At 36.9% G+C, this 18,114-nt stretch overlaps 1 protein-coding gene across 3 annotated transcripts in view; it reads left to right on the plus strand.

Annotated features, from left to right (window-relative positions):
- Positions 1-18,114, plus strand: part of HPSE (heparanase) — a 40,706-nt gene that overhangs the window by 11,655 nt on the left and 10,937 nt on the right. The window contains exons 3-11 of one of the 3 annotated variants that reach the window (XM_073237372.1): positions 738-863; positions 4,947-5,120; positions 5,751-5,919; positions 6,230-6,277; positions 8,052-8,145; positions 9,000-9,106; positions 10,214-10,328; positions 13,193-13,311; positions 14,466-14,612. In XM_073237372.1, coding sequence (XP_073093473.1) covers positions 738-863; positions 4,947-5,120; positions 5,751-5,919; positions 6,230-6,277; positions 8,052-8,145; positions 9,000-9,106; positions 10,214-10,328; positions 13,193-13,311; positions 14,466-14,612 — 1,099 coding nt within the window. The remainder of the gene's footprint in view (positions 1-737; positions 864-4,946; positions 5,121-5,750; positions 5,920-6,229; positions 6,278-8,051; positions 8,146-8,999; positions 9,107-10,213; positions 10,329-13,192; positions 13,312-14,465; positions 14,613-18,114) is intronic. The other 2 variants (XM_037021188.2, XM_037021189.2) reach the window with 2 other exon arrangements.

Genomic DNA, 18,114 nt, shown 5'->3' on the forward strand with positions numbered 1-18,114 from the left:
CATCCTGTGTGTGTGTGGTGGGGGCTCACTGGGATTATCCAAGGGCCTCTGAAACATCCTCTGTGAGCACAGGGATGGATGAGGCACCAGCTGCCAGGAAGCCAGAATGTGCAGCTTCACAGAAAGGAAGTCCCTGGCAGGTTTGCTCCCCTGGCGGCAAGCGCCCAGCAGCCCTGCTGCCTTGTGATAAAGAAGCACAGTCGGCCAGACTTGGAGAGTGGTGGATATTTCCAAGTACACATGTTGTGGTCTCAGAAACTTTGTTGATACCAAATTACAAGGGAAAAGGTCAACATTTCCTGTCCTACCATTATGGAAAGAGGAAATCACCACAAAGCAGATATAGTCCATGTAAAACAAATTTCTATTCATTTTAACAATAAATCTTAAGAGAACTGAACTGTTTTCTTTGGTGTTGGTCTCTAACAATTTTCAGTGTCTGAGGAGCTTCTGCTTTGTTAAATATCATGACATTATGTCCAATGTATCTGTGGCCGATGTTTATAAATCCGATGTTTCTTAGGCAACCCACCCTTTGGTTGTTCGTTTGCGATGATTGATTAGCCAACAGACTGGACATTTGTAACAGAATGTATCTCTCTCTGAACTTACACCTGAAAACCAGAAAGTTCATTATCCTGCTTTAGCCCCATAAATAGCTAAGTAAATACATGTATAGGATTTTAACCTTGTCTCTGTGAAAATAGATTCTCTAAATTATTTTTTTCCATTTACAGATATTTGCAAATCTGGATCCATCCCTTCTGATGTGGAGAAGAGCTTACACTTGGAATGGCCCTTCCAGGAGCAATTGCTACTTACAGAACAGTATCAGAAAAAGTTCAAGAACAGCACCTACTCTAGTAAGAAATGAAAAGCACCCTGAAGGTGCTCCAGCCCCCAAAATATTTGGATAGCTTGAACTTGGGCTTGACTCTAATAAACCCTGCAGCAGCTGTGTAAAGCTGCATCATACTCAACGAATGTTATCCCTAGTTAGCGTGAAACTTCGAACCCAAAATTTCCTTTTTTTTCTCTTTTTCACCTGCCTTTGCCTACTAGCTAAGAAATGAATTACAGAAATCAATAATTCACTGGCTAATATTGACCTTTATTGTTCTGAAGGAAGTCTAGGAAGACATGGATACACTTTTCACGTGAAAGTAAAATACAACGTATGAAGAGTAAAATGTGAAAACCATTCACAACTCATTGTCCCTTCCGTCACTCCTCGCAGAAGCAGCCCCTATTAGGAGTCGGTGTATCACCAGGCAGGGGAATCCTCAGTCACACCACACAGTCTTGGCCATGAATGAAGCAGCTTTCTCTTCCCTCTGTGCTCTGCAGATGCAGAACTAGCTTGGCAAACCAGGAATTTATCTCCATTCACTGAAACAGGTTTCTAGTCTTCAAAATGGGATGATGTCATGCAGGGCTTGAAAACAACTGAAACTAGCAATCCTTATTTAACTATGAAATATATTTTATCTGAAAGTTGATGTTTTATACCTAACTAAGGGTTGATGTTGCCCCAGATCTCAGTTAAGGAAATGACCTGCTCAGATTCTCTACAACTGTCTTCTTTTGACTTTTGGAAAATAAATTATCTTGACATTAATTTGGGTTAATCAATATTTCTAAAAAGCACATTATTGAAAGTGAACTATTTTTATAAGATTTTGCTGTACACTATCTGGACTTTAGTGTATCTGATGGATGTTTTATATTTATTTTTTTAATTTATGAAGTACAGAAAAAAATGACACAAAAAGTAAAAAAATAGGTTATATGTTAATAGATAATGAAGTCCTCTAAATTAATTTTTTGCATTTTAAAGAAAGGTGGGGGAGCTACTCTGTTGCTTTAATAACATGATCTATGGTTGAATGGAATCTGGTGTAAGGCAGGACCGTCTCAGATCCCACTAAAGAGCCACAGCAGTAAGGTCTCATTTGTAATAAATCATTATGCTACAGGCCTGCTAGGAAAAGACTCCATGGTTTTGGGTAGTTTGTAGATTCCTACTTTTTTTTATCATGTTAAATATTATACTAATTTATGTTTAATTTTTCTAAAAAAAGATATGCTACTCCACATGACCTTTCTGTAACCAAGATAGGAGGTTTCTAACATCTTTTCCTGCCTCTGGGTTTTGGACCTTCATAGCACCAGGGAAGCTTCCTTTGCTAACCATGTAACTGGGTCAGTATAACTCCAGCCACCTCGTTGGCAATGCTAAAATGTATAACAAATGGAGACAGTTGACTTGTATTTGGAAACATTTGACTTCTGGTTTGAAATTTTCTATTTTAATCTGCACATCTTGGAAATATGTAAGTAGGAATCTACTGTGTTTAGCCTGGGCACCAACTCATAATGATAAGTATCTCAGAAGCCAGGAGGTATTTCCGTACATTGCTCTGCATCCATGGCTGAGGTTGGAAATGCCTGAGTACTTGGAGTGGTATCATACAATGGGGAAGACAGAGCAAAAGTCTACTGTGAAAAGAATATGTTAATTGCTTAGTGGCCTGAACCCTTAAAACAGGTGTTCTGGAAGATATAGGTTAAGTTTTCTAATTACAGGACTCATTATGCTGTATTTAACTTAAGTAGAAGATGACAAAAACATCTGTCATGGGAATATAAACACGCTGTAAACCTGTTTGGGCAGGAGAAGGAAGCAGTGTTATAGATGTAATTCTGGATGTGACTGCACAAATGAGGACGTCCTTGTTAAGATAATCCTATTTAGTGAGCTAATTCCTTGCTGTCCTTCTCCACCTCTCTTCCTCATCACCCAATGCCACCCCCCCAACACGCACTCCCATCCTGGATGCTGGACACACATAATGTGAACATACAGGCTTAATGCCAGGGAGAGTCAGTGCCTGTTTTTAATGACATTTAGATTATCTTTGTCCCAGAGATAAGGGATTGGATAATGATTGGATATCGACTAATTATCTATGACTTTTGTTATTATTATTACTTGAGAAGAGAGTAGGGTGGGTGCGTTTGTGTTTTTTTTAAGAGTCGATTTGAACTCAGCCCCACCTTTTATTTTAGATGATACTGTTAAATTATAGGAAGCTTATGATGGAATTTCAAGCTATGCAAATTCCAAGTGCATTTGGAAAAATGAAGAAATAGATAAAGAGTAAATTATGAGCTGGATAAATACTGTAAAATGCAAATGTTCCAGGTTTTTTGAAAATGCCAGAATCTTTGTACAGAGGCTAGGCAGCAGTAATAGTGCTGTATATCTCTAAGGGTGTTTTATGGTTTGCAAAGGGTTCTCACATGTGTGGTGTCAACCTTGGTTATGTGAGGAAGGTGTATGTGGATTGCTGCTTCCCAGATTACAGATCTGTAGCTGAGGCTCATGCAGGGTAAAAGGGTCACCCCTGATCTTACAGTCTGTAAGTGAGAGAGCAGGGCCTGCAGCTCAGATCTTATGAATCCTGGTCCAGGAAACTTTCTACAACATGATTTTATCACATGTCCACCTACAGTATACCATGTCTACGGCACTGAGTCATGCCTTTGCAACAGGCTCTATGAATGGCACTGCCATCAAAGAGCTGAGTGGTACTGGGCAAAGCACTTCAATTCTTGAGTATTAGTTTCCTCAGCCACGGCTCCAGATCCAGGGGCATGCTGGGCTGCAGGACTCCAGAGCTTTTCAAACCCTAATGTCTGTAAGCAGGTGCCAGAGCAAACATCAGAAACACCTGAAACAGCTTGCTACAGTCATTTCTGCCTCTCAGCCTTTATCAGCAACATTAAATCTAGGGTTTCACTGTTCTGGTGATCTGAATAACTCAGGCTGGAGATTTAGAAAGAAAACAAAAACAAACCCATTTTTAAGGAGAAAGGGTGTAAGTTTGCCAGGGATGGCTGATGGCAAGTAGAGTTTTTTTTAACCCAGAAGAATTCAAGAGTGAATTTCTACTTAACAAATAACCAAATATATTGGTTATTTGTTATCTCAAAAAAAATCATTATTATACATACGATAAAAAGATGACACTCAAAATGATATTGTTTTCACTCTCAAGAAGTGATTATAGACTAGCTAATGTTTGGAAAAGTTGAGCTCAAAACTTCTTTTTTCACAGCATACCTAGCCCATAATAAATACCTAAGAGCTTCAGTTATTAAGTTGTTAGGTCCAAACAACCTAATAGTAATTCTTGTCACGTCCAACAGATGTGATGGGTTTCTCTTGCAAACTTAAGAGATCCTGCAGTGCCCCTGCTGAGTAGGGTTGCCCAGGTACATTTGAATTTCAGATGAAATGCATTTTTTCTGTATTTCTCAAATATTGCATAGGACATACAGTAAAAATTATTCATCATTTATCTGAAGTTCAGATAAATGTCCTGTATATTTATTTGCTTAACCTGACAACTGTGTGGTAAATTCACTGTAGCTCCCCGAGTGCCCTGGCACATAGTTTGGAAACCACAGTCCTATGGCTAATTCTACTAATTTTAAAGTAATAAATCACATACATGCATTTCTCAAAAAAATCTTTTAAATGTAATTAAATTTACCAAAATAGTTTGCAACTGAGTTAGTGAGTAGAGACAGATTATGAAAAGTGGGGTTTATGTTGACTAATGAGGTCCGGTGTGTGCAGGCTGAGCACTGAGCCATACAATAGAGTTTTCCCAGTCCACCTGAGGTCATCTGCACAAAACCTGTGTGCTTGACCAAAGCTTTTGGTACCTTCCATGGGACTTGATTCAACAATTGGAGTAAATGAAATCATATTAGTATTCTTAAATTTTTGTCTTTTATTCATAACTGTAGTCACTCATTAGGACTGGAATTCCTTCAGTTTAACAAGGGACATAGTAATTCATTACAAAGAACAAATCTGGAGACCTTCATTATGGTGGTGCCAACCTAACCCTTAAACTGCAACATTTTTCTTTTAGGAAGCTCAGTGGATATGCTGTATACTTTTGCAAATTGCTCAGGACTAGACTTGATCTTTGGTATAAATGCATTACTCCGAACAGCAGATTTGCAGTGGAACAGTTCTAATGCTCAGTTGCTCCTAGACTACTGCTCTTCCAAGAGTTACAACATTTCTTGGGAACTAGGCAATGGTAAGTGTCCCCCAGGAACATTTCGTTAATAAGGAGATTCTCCCCCTTGACATTATTTGTTCCCATTTATTACATTCTTTTTATTATTAGCAAATATTCTTTTGACTCAACACATTTGTGCCAGTGCTCAACAATGCAACTTTTGGAATTGCTTATGGCTGAAAACTCCTTTATATATCCCAGAACCTATTGCTAATCCTAGATTATGGTGCATTTGGGCTGAGGACAATTAGAATACAGCAACATCCACAGCTCCCAGGTTCCTTGAGATTTTCATGATACTCAGACCTAAATGTCTTGCTCCAACCCAGCCTTGTTTGTTTGCTTGTTTTGAAGTAAATTAAGTTACTAAACACTGAATACAGACTATTTCCCAAATATCTGTTAGTTTTATATCTCCATCATTAACTTCAAATTGTCTTAATAACCCCTCATACCTCAGTTATATAATTAAAATTTTTCTTTCTCTGGAGTATCTTCCTTACAACTAGGGGTTTTACTTTTCTTGACTTTGGATTCTAAGGTTTTGTAATTTGGAAATGTTTTGTTGCTTTTATATGCTGCTGTTATGTTTGATTTTAAATAAACAAAACTAGGTACATGGTTATTTTGAAAAGTGCTGTCTTTCAGAACCTAACAGTTTCCGGAAGAAGTCTGGTATTTTCATCGATGGATTTCAGTTAGGAAAAGATTTTATTGAATTGCATAAACTTCTAGGAAAATCTGCTTTCAAAACTGCGAAGCTCTATGGTCCTGATGTTGGCCAGCCTCGAGGAAAGACTGTTGAGATGCTGAGGAGGTAAGAACTAGAGGAAGCAGAACCATTTTTCTTAAAAATAATATTTTTCTCCAGTGGGGCCCATCAATAGCCCACTTCTTATTAAACCATTTACTGACTAACTAGATGTTTTACCAAAGAGGGAACATTGGCACAGAAGACCAAGGATTTGTGGGCAAATAGCAGCTATGAAAACTTTTTTATCAGAATTAGGAAATTTCTGTTTGCTGGAACCTAAAGTAGTAACAGCCCATTTCTAGGGAACAAAATTCTTGTTCATGTATTGTGCACATGAGGATTAAGTGATAACATAACGGATTTTTTTTCCTAGCTTCCTGAAGGCGGGGGGAAAAGTGATTGATTCAGTTACATGGCATCAGTAAGTATGTTTCCTGACCTTAATACTAAGGAAATAATGCTAGCTTTACTTGTTACCTAGTTTTCAAAAAATTATTTCCATTTAACTGCTAATTGGCCTTATAGTTCAAGTAAGAAACAAAGTGTTTCCAGCAGCACTGTTCTAGAATTTTAGTATTAATAAAACAAAAATTCAAAGATGTGGTGGGGACTTGATAATGGGGAGCATCTAGTAACCACAGTGTTGCTCATGTAATTGTATTTTAATGATACCAAAATAAAAAAAAATTCAAAGATTAAGGCACATTACCATTTAACTCATGGAACAGATACCAAGCTAAAGCCGGCATGCTTGCCAAAGAATGGGTAACCCATGAGTATCCACACTGGTGACTGTGTCTTCTCAGGACAAAGTAACTGAACCCCTTCCACCTTGATCTCTGCTTAGTAGAACATCTGCCTTTTTTTTTTTTTGAGAGGGCATCTCTCATATTTATTGATCAAATGGTTGTTAACAACAATAAAATTCTGTATAGGGGGGTCAGTGCTCAATGCACAATCATTAATCCATCTCAAGCCTAATTCTCGTCAGTCTCCAATCTTCTGAAGCATAACGAACAAGTTCTTACATGGTGAACGAATTCTTACATAGTGAATAAGTTCTTACATGGTGAACAGTACAAGGGCATTCATCACAGAAACTTTCGGTTTTGATCACGCATTATGAATTATAAACAATCAGGTCAAATATGAATATTCGTTTGATTTTTATACTTGATTTATATGTGGATCCCACATTTCTCCCTTTATTATTATTATTATTTTTATTTTTAATAAAGTGCTGAAGTGGTAGGTAGATGCAAGATAAAGGTAGAAAACATAGTTTAGTGTTGTAAGAGAGCAATTGTAGATGATCAGGTGTGTGCCTGTAGACTATGTGTTAATCCAAGCTAGACAAGGGCCTTAAAACATCCATGGATGCAGATTTCTCTCAAAACAGGGGGGCTGAGGTTCTGAGCTTCACCTCTGTTGATCCCCAAATTCTCATCTGATGGCCCCCCTGCAACTGTGCCTGTCTTAGGTTGTTCCTCCCTTGAGGAATCTTACCCGTCTCTGGCTAACCAGTCATCTTCCGGGGCCATACAGGGAGATGTAAAGTTGGTAAGTGAGAGAGAAGCCATATTGTTTGAAAAGGTTAGCTTTTTACTTCTTTGCAGATTTATGCCCTGTGGCTTCTATGCCCAGCACTTGTCTCGAGGTATCTTTACCACCTGGAGGAATTATGATGCTCGGTAAATTTGATATGAGGCACGAATTCTATTTAAGGGTTGTAATTAGGAAGGAAGAAGAAAAGCTATAGAGGTAGCATATGGAAGAAAACATGGGAGGATTGATTATTTCTTTGACATATCTTCTTGTAGAGTACCTTAAGCATGTATAGGTTTTAAACTACTAACTAACTTGCGCACACATATTAACATAATAGGAATACGGTGACATAAACTAAACAAATCTATAATTACCAGCCATCTCCAGTGAAGCCAAGAAAACCAGTTAGGCACCCTAGGCATTTGTGAGGATTTGTCTATGATATGATGGATATTGTCCAACTGTACTTGAACAGTCTGAGAGAAATCAGACAAATTAAAGCAACCCATTTCTGGGATCGAACATCTGCCTTTTTTTATAAAAGGGATGTGGGAAGAGGTAGGAAGGAGAGTAAATTCATCCAATTAACTTAAAAGCAGAAAGTAAAGAGTGTTGGTTTGTTTCTGAATACTTTCTGAATAATTTAGCTACTACTTGAATGGGCGAATTGCTACCAAAGAAGATTTTCTAAACCCTGATGTACTGGACACTTTTATTTTATCTGTGCAAAAAATTTCCCAGGTAAGTCTTTTTTCTTTTTCATGTGCATTAGTTCCCCCTTATCCTCAGGTTCCAAGACCCCCCAGTGGATGCCTGAAACTGCAGATAGTACCAAACCCTATGCATACTAAATTTTTTTATACATATATGTCTATGATTAAGTTTCATTTGTAAGTTAGGCACAGTAAGAAATTAACAACAATAACTAAGAATAAAATAGAACATTTATAGCAACATACTTTAATAAAAGGTATGTGAATGTGGTCTCTCAAAATATCTTATTGCATTGTCCTCACTCTTCCTTTTCTTTTGATGATGTGGGATGATAAAATGGCTATGTGATGGGAGGAAGTGAGGTGAGTGACATAGGCATTGTGATGTAGTGTAGGCTACTATTGACCTTCTGACAGTGTGTCAGAAGGATTACCAACTTTTGAACTGTGGTTGACTGAGGAGGGACTACTGTAAAGTCAGAGTCCTTATTTTGTAGACTAGCTAGTTCTAAATTCTATGTGTATATAAATTTACATGTTTTTTCAACTTTAGAGAATAGGCCCTAGGTCTTACTCACCTTCAGTCCCCCTCAATATAGGGTCTTACCCATGTATGTTGCTTAGAAGTTAAAAACAACTTCCAGTAGCCTTTTTGGTAGAATTATCTCTCATAGGGTATAAGAATGGGATTATTTAAATTCCTCTCATACCTTGTATTCCAATAAAAGTAAATTGCCCAAGAATCTAAATGACTATGAGCATATTTTGTAGCTATATTGGACAAATGGGCCTGGGAACGAAAGGGTTTGAATGTAGTTAATCTTCAGCACTACAAATGGTCAGGCTGTTTGCAGTTACCACGGAGACTTTCCTGTTCCATAGGTTGTTGAGGAGACCAGACCCAACAAGAAGGTTTGGTTAGGAGAAACAAGCTCTGCATACGGGGGTGGAGCACCTCTGCTGTCCAATACCTTTGCTGCTGGCTTTATGTGAGTGAAGAAGCACTTGGCTCAGGGACCAGATAGCAGCATTCTACTATCCTTTTATTAAGTTGAAATAGCTCATCAGCCAAAAGCTGATCAAAGACAATTTCTGTGGTTGAGCCCCAAAATTTGTGCCAGATATTGCAAGAAAATGATTTACTAAAGTTTGCTGGACATCTTTAATGTGTGTCCCAAATAATCATTTATGAATGAATTGCTTTAGAAGTGTTGTTCCTTGATTATGGCTGTTAAGTATGCCAAGGATTCCTTCCTTTACAGGAGATGATGAAAGAGTGCATCTAGAGCTGTGACTCAGCCTCTAAACTTCTTGGGAATCTATGAATATAGCTACAAATATTATATTCATGGATTCCCAAGAAGTTTAGAGCCTGAAGTATGAGATCACATCAGAGGAGCTACCAATGAGTTTAAAGATTGAATACATCACCTCACTAACCAACCACCACAATCTTGATTGCTTTAAATAACTGGCTTACTTATGATTAATCCATAAGTCTGCTAACACTCTTATTAATCTAAATTCTGTATCTTCACATTGAGACATATTCTCTTACCTCTCCTATCCTTATTCTTGTAAGTCCAGAATAAAGCACAAATCTTTATGCTCATGGAGGGTATGAGGCATATAGAGAGAATGGATTTTGTTTTGCCATTAACTAAAGATGCAGTGGAGGAGATGTCCAAAAAGTTAAGTGTGATTTCTACTTATTTCACATTTTACTACTGCTGACTATTAGCAACCTTTCTTCAAACCTCACATGGGACTGTGAAGGCAAGGGGTATCCCGAAGATAGAGAATAATCATCTATAGGGATGGGAATTTGTCCACTCTGCTTAGCAGAAGTTGCCTTACCCTGAAAGGGACTCCTATGGCATATAAATGGTCTTTAAGGATTTTTATCATGCTGAAGTATGAGAACATACTAAGGGAAGGATGGTCTCCATTTCATTTGATGACTTAATTATAATTAATACTACTTTTCTAGTTTCCTGTCAGTTCCTCCCACATAGATGAATAAATCAGAATAGTGTGTAATTAGAATTGGGTTACTTTTCCAAGCCTGAAGAAATATGGGCCTTACTTTATTCCAGGTGGCTGGATAAATTGGGTCTGTCAGCCAGAATGGGCATAGAAGTGGTGATGAGGCAAGTGTTCTTCGGAGCTGGAAACTATCACTTAGTGGATAAAAACTTCGAACCTTTACCTGTAAGTGACCATTATTTTCCTGATTCTGTGAGTAGACTCCCATATACTGAGGGTCCTTATTTTTTTAGCTCCTATGAAGAGCAAATCCTCTCAATAAATTCAGTGCTCTCAGTACCATGGAATGATGAATTGAAAGAAATCTTAGAGATCTTCCATTCTAACATTTTTGTGTCTCAAGAGAAGAAATTCTAACATTTTGTGTCTTATGAGAAGAGAAGAAATTAATGTGGGCCATTTGGTGCATGGTATGGGGTCTTTAAACAAAGGGTAATTTGAAATTTTATGACTCTAATTTTACAAGATAACAAACTTAGATAAAAAAATGTTTGCAAAGTAAATTAAAGTGAAAATTACCTATGGTATCCAAAGTTTCAAAACTTTTTTATGTTATGAAATAATTTATTTAACTTTAAGATAAGCCAGTATCATGTATTTGCTCAAAAAAATCTCACCCTAAGAATTGGTTATTTTGTTAATACTCTCTAACATTTATGAATGAAGTCTAATTTACACCCTATCTCCTACTGCATCTGGTACTAAATCAAGAAATGTAGACTTTCTATCTAAAAAGCTACCTGACAGATTTATGTCTAAAAATTGGGTTAGTGTAGATAGAGCTCTGGGAAGTATGACCTTGATTTTTAGTCTAAAATGGCATTTGAGGGCATCTATTTTCTAAGAATAATTCCTAAGGGAATTATTTGAATAGTATAGGAAAGCTAAGAAAGTTTGCAAAAAGCACATGCCAAAATATAAACTAGGCTTTTGTGGTTTGTAGATAGATTTCTCAACAAAGTTGCTTTTAATCTTTAGTGGTCCAAGCTCATGGAGCACACTATTCATAACTTATAGAAAATTCTTAGAAAAATGGCCTTGTTAAAAAATGAAATCTATCTTCTCCAAGTATAAGTCAACTGTAGAGTTAAACCAAATGATATTTTCATTAGGCAAATATCCAAAATCTGGCCCTTTCTTAAATGCACCTTGAACATGGAAGGTAAATAAGTAGCTTCTAAAAAATTCACTTTGAGTATAATGGCTAGGAATTAACCAGCTTATTCTGTCACTCTTTGTAAGTAGCAACAGCTATTTATTATGTTAACAAAATCTTTTCAATGCCCAAACATAAACCTTTGGCTTAAGAACCCTTTGTATATGCATTAAATATACTTCTTCCTCAAAGTTCACAGTTGGCTAGAAAAACTTGCAAGAATAGTAAAAGGTACCCTTTGACACCTGCAGGATACAAGGGAATCAGCTTTAAATCTACCAGCTTTAAATTTCCCTATTTGATTTCAATAACAGTACTGGAAATGGGCAAGGCAGGTATTTTAGATCCATTTTCAAATGAGGAAGTTCAAACTGAGATCAGGCTGTGTGATTTGCTGGAGGTCACACAGTTGTTCTGTGTTACTTGAAAGAATCCTGCACAAATCCTGGCCGAGGCCTGCTTTCTACCCTACCACTCACTGAACCAGGCTGAAGTTGTCTCATTTGAAAACATGTAATTGGTTTTACTCGTCTCCAGTGAAAAATCTGATTTTAAGCAGGGAAACAAAAGCTGTTTTTCTATTGAGTCTACCTTTCCTCAGCTTAAGAAGGAGGAAGAGTTGTGGCATATATTGAGTGGGGTTCTTAAAAAAAGCACAGTCTTTTTATTGTGGAAAATTTCAAAGTATGTAAGTATATGAATCCCCATTGTTGTTTAATCCAGAATCCTACCTGCTCCTCACCTCCCACCTACTAGATTGCTTTCAAGCAAATCTCAGATATATCATTTTATCCATAAATATTTCAGTATGTATCTCGTTTGTAAAAACATAACAAAGTATCATTATCATACTTTAAATAATGTTAGCAATAATTCCTCAATATCATCAAATATTTAGTGTTTCACATTTTCCTTTTCATATCAGATGTTTCTAATAGTTGGTTTATTCACATCAGAATCCAAACAAGGTCCATGTATTGCCTTTGGTTGATATATCTCTTAAGTCTGTTAATTGTGAAGTTCTTCCTTCCTCTCCTATCTTGTCCCTTGGAATTTAATAATTAAAGAAAACAAGTACACATGGTGATTAGACTTGCCATGACGATCATTCATAATGTGTGAACATAGTGGGTCACCATGATATACACCCAAAATTAATAGGTTATTTATTGTATGTCAGTTATACTTCAGTAAAAAAAAGAAGAAAAAGAAACCAGGTAATTTGTTTTATAGTGTTTCCCACAACCTGGATTTTGCTAAATTTATTCCTATGGTATCAGTTAGCGTGTTAACCCCGTGTTCCATCTTTCCTGTACACTGGTAGGTAGACCTTGAGGCTAGAGCTTATCAGATTCTTGTTTTTGTTTTGTTTTCAAGAATTCTTTATAGCAGATGTGTGTGTCCATCAAGAGATACATAATGTCTGCTTGTCATTCTTTTTTTACCTTGCTAGCCAATGATGATTGTTACCTAATACATTATTTTATTGGGGGGGGGGCAGGCAATGGTTATAAGGTTTTAAAGGAAACTGTTTTAGTGTCTTAAACATACAGAAGCTCTATGTTTAAAATTTGCCTTTGTGTGCAATCATGTGTGTGTGTGTGTGTACACATGTGTGTACCTAAAAGTTTGGCTTTGAGCTTTGCTTTGAATTCTTGCATGATAGACAAAAAAGAATATTTAAACTCTCTCTCAGCAATATTGCCCTCAGATTCATGGTGGTAACGACCAAATGAGGTATTCTGTTTAAATACCTCTAGGATAATAGTCCCAGTCTTTATAGGATAGCTATTTGCTTGACACTGTTTTTGTTAAATAAATAACTAAATAAAGATCTATTTTTGCCCTTCCCCTTCCCAACCACCACAACTAGGACTATTGGCTATCTCTTCTGTTCAAGAAGCTGGTAGGCACTAAAGTATTAATGGCAAGTGTGAAAAGTCCAGAAAGAAGCAAACTTCGAGTATACCTCCACTGCACAAACATCAACCAGTACGTATGCAACACACTCTTTTCCAGGCAACAAGCTTTAATCAGTAAGCACGTGGCTTCCTGCTCTGACACCCTGTGGTCCTCTATTCAGTGGGTCTAAGGCTTGTCATTGGTCTTTACTTTTATTTCTGCTTTCACAGTGACATGGTGCCAGAGTTTAACTAAAAATAAATAAATAATAAATAATGGGCATTTGCAATCTAGCATAAATTCGTACACTGATTTTGTCATAATCCATACTAGAAATACACTCTGACTTTAAATGAATAAAGAAAAGGACAAATTTAAGAACACGTAACTATTTTTATTTGAACAGTTAAGTCATTGAAATTATGAGTGAATATAAATATGAATGTGGATTCACATGAATGATTATATGAATATAGTCATATCTGACAAATTCAATAAAGGAGAAGAATTAAGAGGAATTAGTTAAAATTAATTTTAAGAGAAGAATTAGAAAAATAATTAAAAGAAGGAGGAGAACAATAGTAACAACAATCTTGTTTTCAGAAGTTTCAACCCAATTTCTGGAGTTGAGAGGCCACATAGATTTTTGTAGCCCAGTTCTCTGGCCTCTGGTAGCAAAATATGCTCCTAAGTCTTGGAGATTTCTCTCTGCTCAGTCTGTCCTTCCTGATAACATGATACTAAAATAATAACTCTTGCCAAAAACATCTATCATTTCCAATTTCTAGTGAGTGGGAACTTTAGGGATAGTAAGGTCCAACTAGGAAAAAACAGGAAATGGTTTGGATAGAAATTCTGAAAAGTGTCAACAGATTTAATTTTCTTGTTTCAGTTTTTTTGTAAGGTTAGAAAAACTCCTGTTTATCTGGTTTATAATTTGAATTAACATGAACCCTCAAAATTCACCTTTTACCATTTGACCTTCCTATGTTAAAATGCACAGCCTGACCAGCTTCCTAGAACTCAGCCTGGCAAGAGTTGGTAATGGGAAGTGGGAAGAGGAATGTTTTTAATCATGTTTTCACATAGGACCACACTAGTGGTCTAATATATTGTGAAAAGAATAATAAGAGGCCCCACATCACTGTAGATACTAATATTAATATCCACAATTATGTTTGTAATCAAGTTTTCAATTGTTTAAATTAGATAAATATTTTTATTGAGTTGATCTTTTTTTTTAGCCCAAGATATAAAGAAGGAGATTTAACCCTGTATGCCCTAAACCTCTATAATGTCACCAAGCGCTTACAGTTGCCATATTACTTATTTGACAAACGAGTGGACAAATACCTCATAAAACCTTCAGGACCTGATGGATTACTTTCCAAGTGAGTTATTTTCCACGTTCATTTCAAATTTTCACCGATTTGTTGGTGTTTATCAGAATAGAAAGTGTTCAAAGGGAGCAAAAGAAAAAAAAAACTACTATTTCAAGTTCTAACAATTCTTAATACCCAGGAAGTTTATATAGAATACTTATCAATACAAGTAGGACTTTGAGAGTCCAAGGCAGGATAAGAACACAAACAAGCAGTTTATCTTAGGGAATAGTTTGTGTTTCAAAACAACTTGATGTATCAGGATCCACTCGAGGCTTTTAGATTACTTGCTCTAAAAAGACTTAAACAAAACAAGCATACTTTGATAAAATCGCTACTAAGAGCATGGAGGTTGACATAGAATATTATATCATATAAGGTGAGTGTGATTCTCTTATAGCATTGTTTTTTATTGGTTAGAGTAAGAAAACAGAATAGTCAAAAATGTGCCTTTTAAGTGGATTATTTGAAGCTGGTTCCTACTACATTTTGGTTTTAAAAGGCAGTCATTGACTGTCTTATGAAAGAAGATACTCAGCAGAAAACCCAAGAATGATCAGGAACCTGGAAGAGTCAGGAACACAAACATTGTAAGATTTCTGTCCAGTGGCTATTGGAAGGGGCTCTTTTCTCTATGATTATTTACATTGAAGCATACAAAATGAAGAGTTTACAAAATTCTTACTATCTCTTCCCATATCTGCAAAATGTTATATGAGTGTTTTCCTAACAATAAACATCAGAACCTGAAAAAAGTGCAGTAAGCATGCATTCCCCCAAATCCTGTCCCCCATACAGAAGTGTTATTAACACTGGGTACTGTTCCTTTATTTTTTCCCCATGCTTTATTTTACTATAACTATAATCATACAACTTCTGTGGAAAAAAGGCGGGGAAACCCACACAAGTTTTCCCAAGTGTCTTTTCATACATAGCCTTTGTTGATGGGCTTCACGTTTTATAAAATACCATGGTTTTACTTACCATTTTTCTACTGTTTAATCTTTTTTTCCTGTTGTAAATAATGCATATTGGGTAACAGATACTTTTCTCCATTTGGGTTCTGATCCTTGGTGAAGTGGGTATTTTTAGCATATTTGTGTCTGATGCTAATAAGGGGAAAGCTTTTCTGAAGTAATTGAATAATAGTTGTGAGTTGGAAGTGCCTTACAAGATCATTTTACTCTAACCTCAGTTGGGTATTTGTGGCCCGTGGGCTCTGTTTGACTTCTCTGTTGGATATCACAGACTCTCCTGGCAACTGTTCTCTCTGACGAGGATAAAGTGAGCATTCTGTGATGCTCTTAGATCTATTCTCTAAAGCAGATGTTGGCAACTACACCTCATGTCTGTGGACAAGAGGGCTTAGAGAAATTTTCTTCTCTTTCTGGTAAAGGAAGTTGGTATGAACTCTGTGTTTTTATTTTATTTATTTTGGTGTGAAGAAGGTTTGTTATAATGTAGAAATTGGCAGGAAATTATAAATTCACTGTTCTTTTTCATGTTTTTAAAATTTTTTAAACTTTTTTTTGTATCATTAATATACAATTACATGAGCAACATTGTGGTTACTAGACTCCCCCCATTATCAAGTCCCCACCACATACCCCATTACAAACACTGTCCATCAGCATAGTAAGATGCTATATAATCACTACTTGTCTTCTCTGTGCTATACTGCCTTCCCCGTGCCCCACCCTACATTATGTGTGCTAATTGTAATGCCCCCTTTTCCTCTTATCCCTCCCTTCCCACCCATCTTCCCCAGTCCCTTTTCCTTTGGTAACTGTCAGTCCATTCTTGGGCTCTGTGAGTTTGCTGCTGTTTTGTTCCTTCAGTTTTTTCTTTTTCTTTTAAACTTTTTATTAAAGTATTATTGATATATACTCTTATGAAGGTTTCACATGAAAAAACCATGTGGTTACTACGTGTACCCATATTATCAAGTCCCCACTCATACCCCAATGCAGACACTGTCCATCAGTGCAACAAGATGCCACAGATCCACTATGTGCCTTTTCTGTTCTACACTGTTCTCCCCATGATCCCCCACACCATGTGTAAACATAATACCCCTCAATCCCTTTCTCCCTCCCTCCCCACCTGCCCTCCCACACCCCTCCCCTTTGGTAACCACTAGCTCCTTCTTGGAGTCTGTGAGTCTGCTGCTATTTTATTCCTTTACTTTTGCTTTGTTGTTTTACTCCACAAATGAGGGAAATCATTTGGCACTTGCCTTTCTCCACCTGGCTTATTTCACTGAGCATAATGTCCTCCAGCTCCATTGATGTTGTTGCAAATGGTAGGATTTGTTTCTTTCTTATGGCTGAATGGCTGAATAGTATTCCATTGTGTATATGTACCATATCTTCTTAATCCATTCATCTACTGATGGACATTTAGGTTGCTTCCATATATTGGCTATTGTAAAAAGTGCTGCAATAAACATAGGGGTGCATATGTCTTTTGAATCTGAGAAGTTGTATTCTTTGGGTAAATTCCAAAGAGTGGGAATCCCGGGTCAAATGGTATTTCTATTTTTAGTTTTTTGAGGAACCTCCATATTGCTTTCCACAATGGTTGAACTAACTTACATTCCCACCAGCAGTGTAGAAGGGTTCCCCTTTCTCCGCATCCTCGCCAGCATTTGTTGTTCTTAGTGTTTTCGATGCTGGCCATCCTTACTGGGGTGAGGTGATATCTCATTGTGGTTTTAGTTTTCATTTCCCTGATGATTAGTGGTGAGGAGCATCTTTTCATGTGTCTGTTGGCCCTCTTCTTTGGAGAACTGTTTCTTTATATCCTCTGCCCATTTTTTAATCAGGTTATTTCCTTTTTGGGTGTTGAGGTGTATGAGTTCTTTATATATTTTGGAATTTAACCCCTCGTCGAATATGTCATTTACAAATATATTCTCCCATACTGTAGGAGGCCTTTTTGTTCTGTTGATGGTGTCCTTTGCCGTACAGAAACTTTTTAGTTTGGTGTAGTCTCATGAGTTCATTTGTGGTTTTGTTTCCCTTGCTCAAGGAGATGCATTCAGGAAGAAGTTGCTCATGCTTATTTATATTCAGGAGATTTTTGCCTATGTTGTCTTCTAAGAGTTTTATGGTTTCATGACTTACATTCAGGTCTTTGATCCATTTGGAGTTTACTTTTGTGTATGGGGTTAAACAATAATCCAGTTTCATTCTCTTGCATGTAGCTGTCCAGTTTTGCCAACACCAGCTGTTGAAGAGGCTGTCATTTCCCCATTGTATGTCCATGGCTCCTTTATCATATATTAATTGACCATATATGGTTGGGTTTGTATCAGGGCTCTCTACTCTGTTCCATTGGTCTATGGGCCTGTTCTTGTGCCAGTACCAAATTGTCTTGATTACCATGGCTTTGTAGTAGAGCTTGAAGTTGGGTAGCATAATTTCCCCTGCTTTATTCTTCCTTCTCAGGATTGCTTTGGCTATTTGGGATCTTTTGTGGTTCCATATGAATTTTAGAATGATTTTCTCTA

The sequence above is a fragment of the Manis javanica genome, chromosome 5 (genome assembly GCF_040802235.1).
Source record: "Manis javanica isolate MJ-LG chromosome 5, MJ_LKY, whole genome shotgun sequence".
Taxonomy (NCBI): domain Eukaryota; kingdom Metazoa; phylum Chordata; class Mammalia; order Pholidota; family Manidae; genus Manis; species Manis javanica.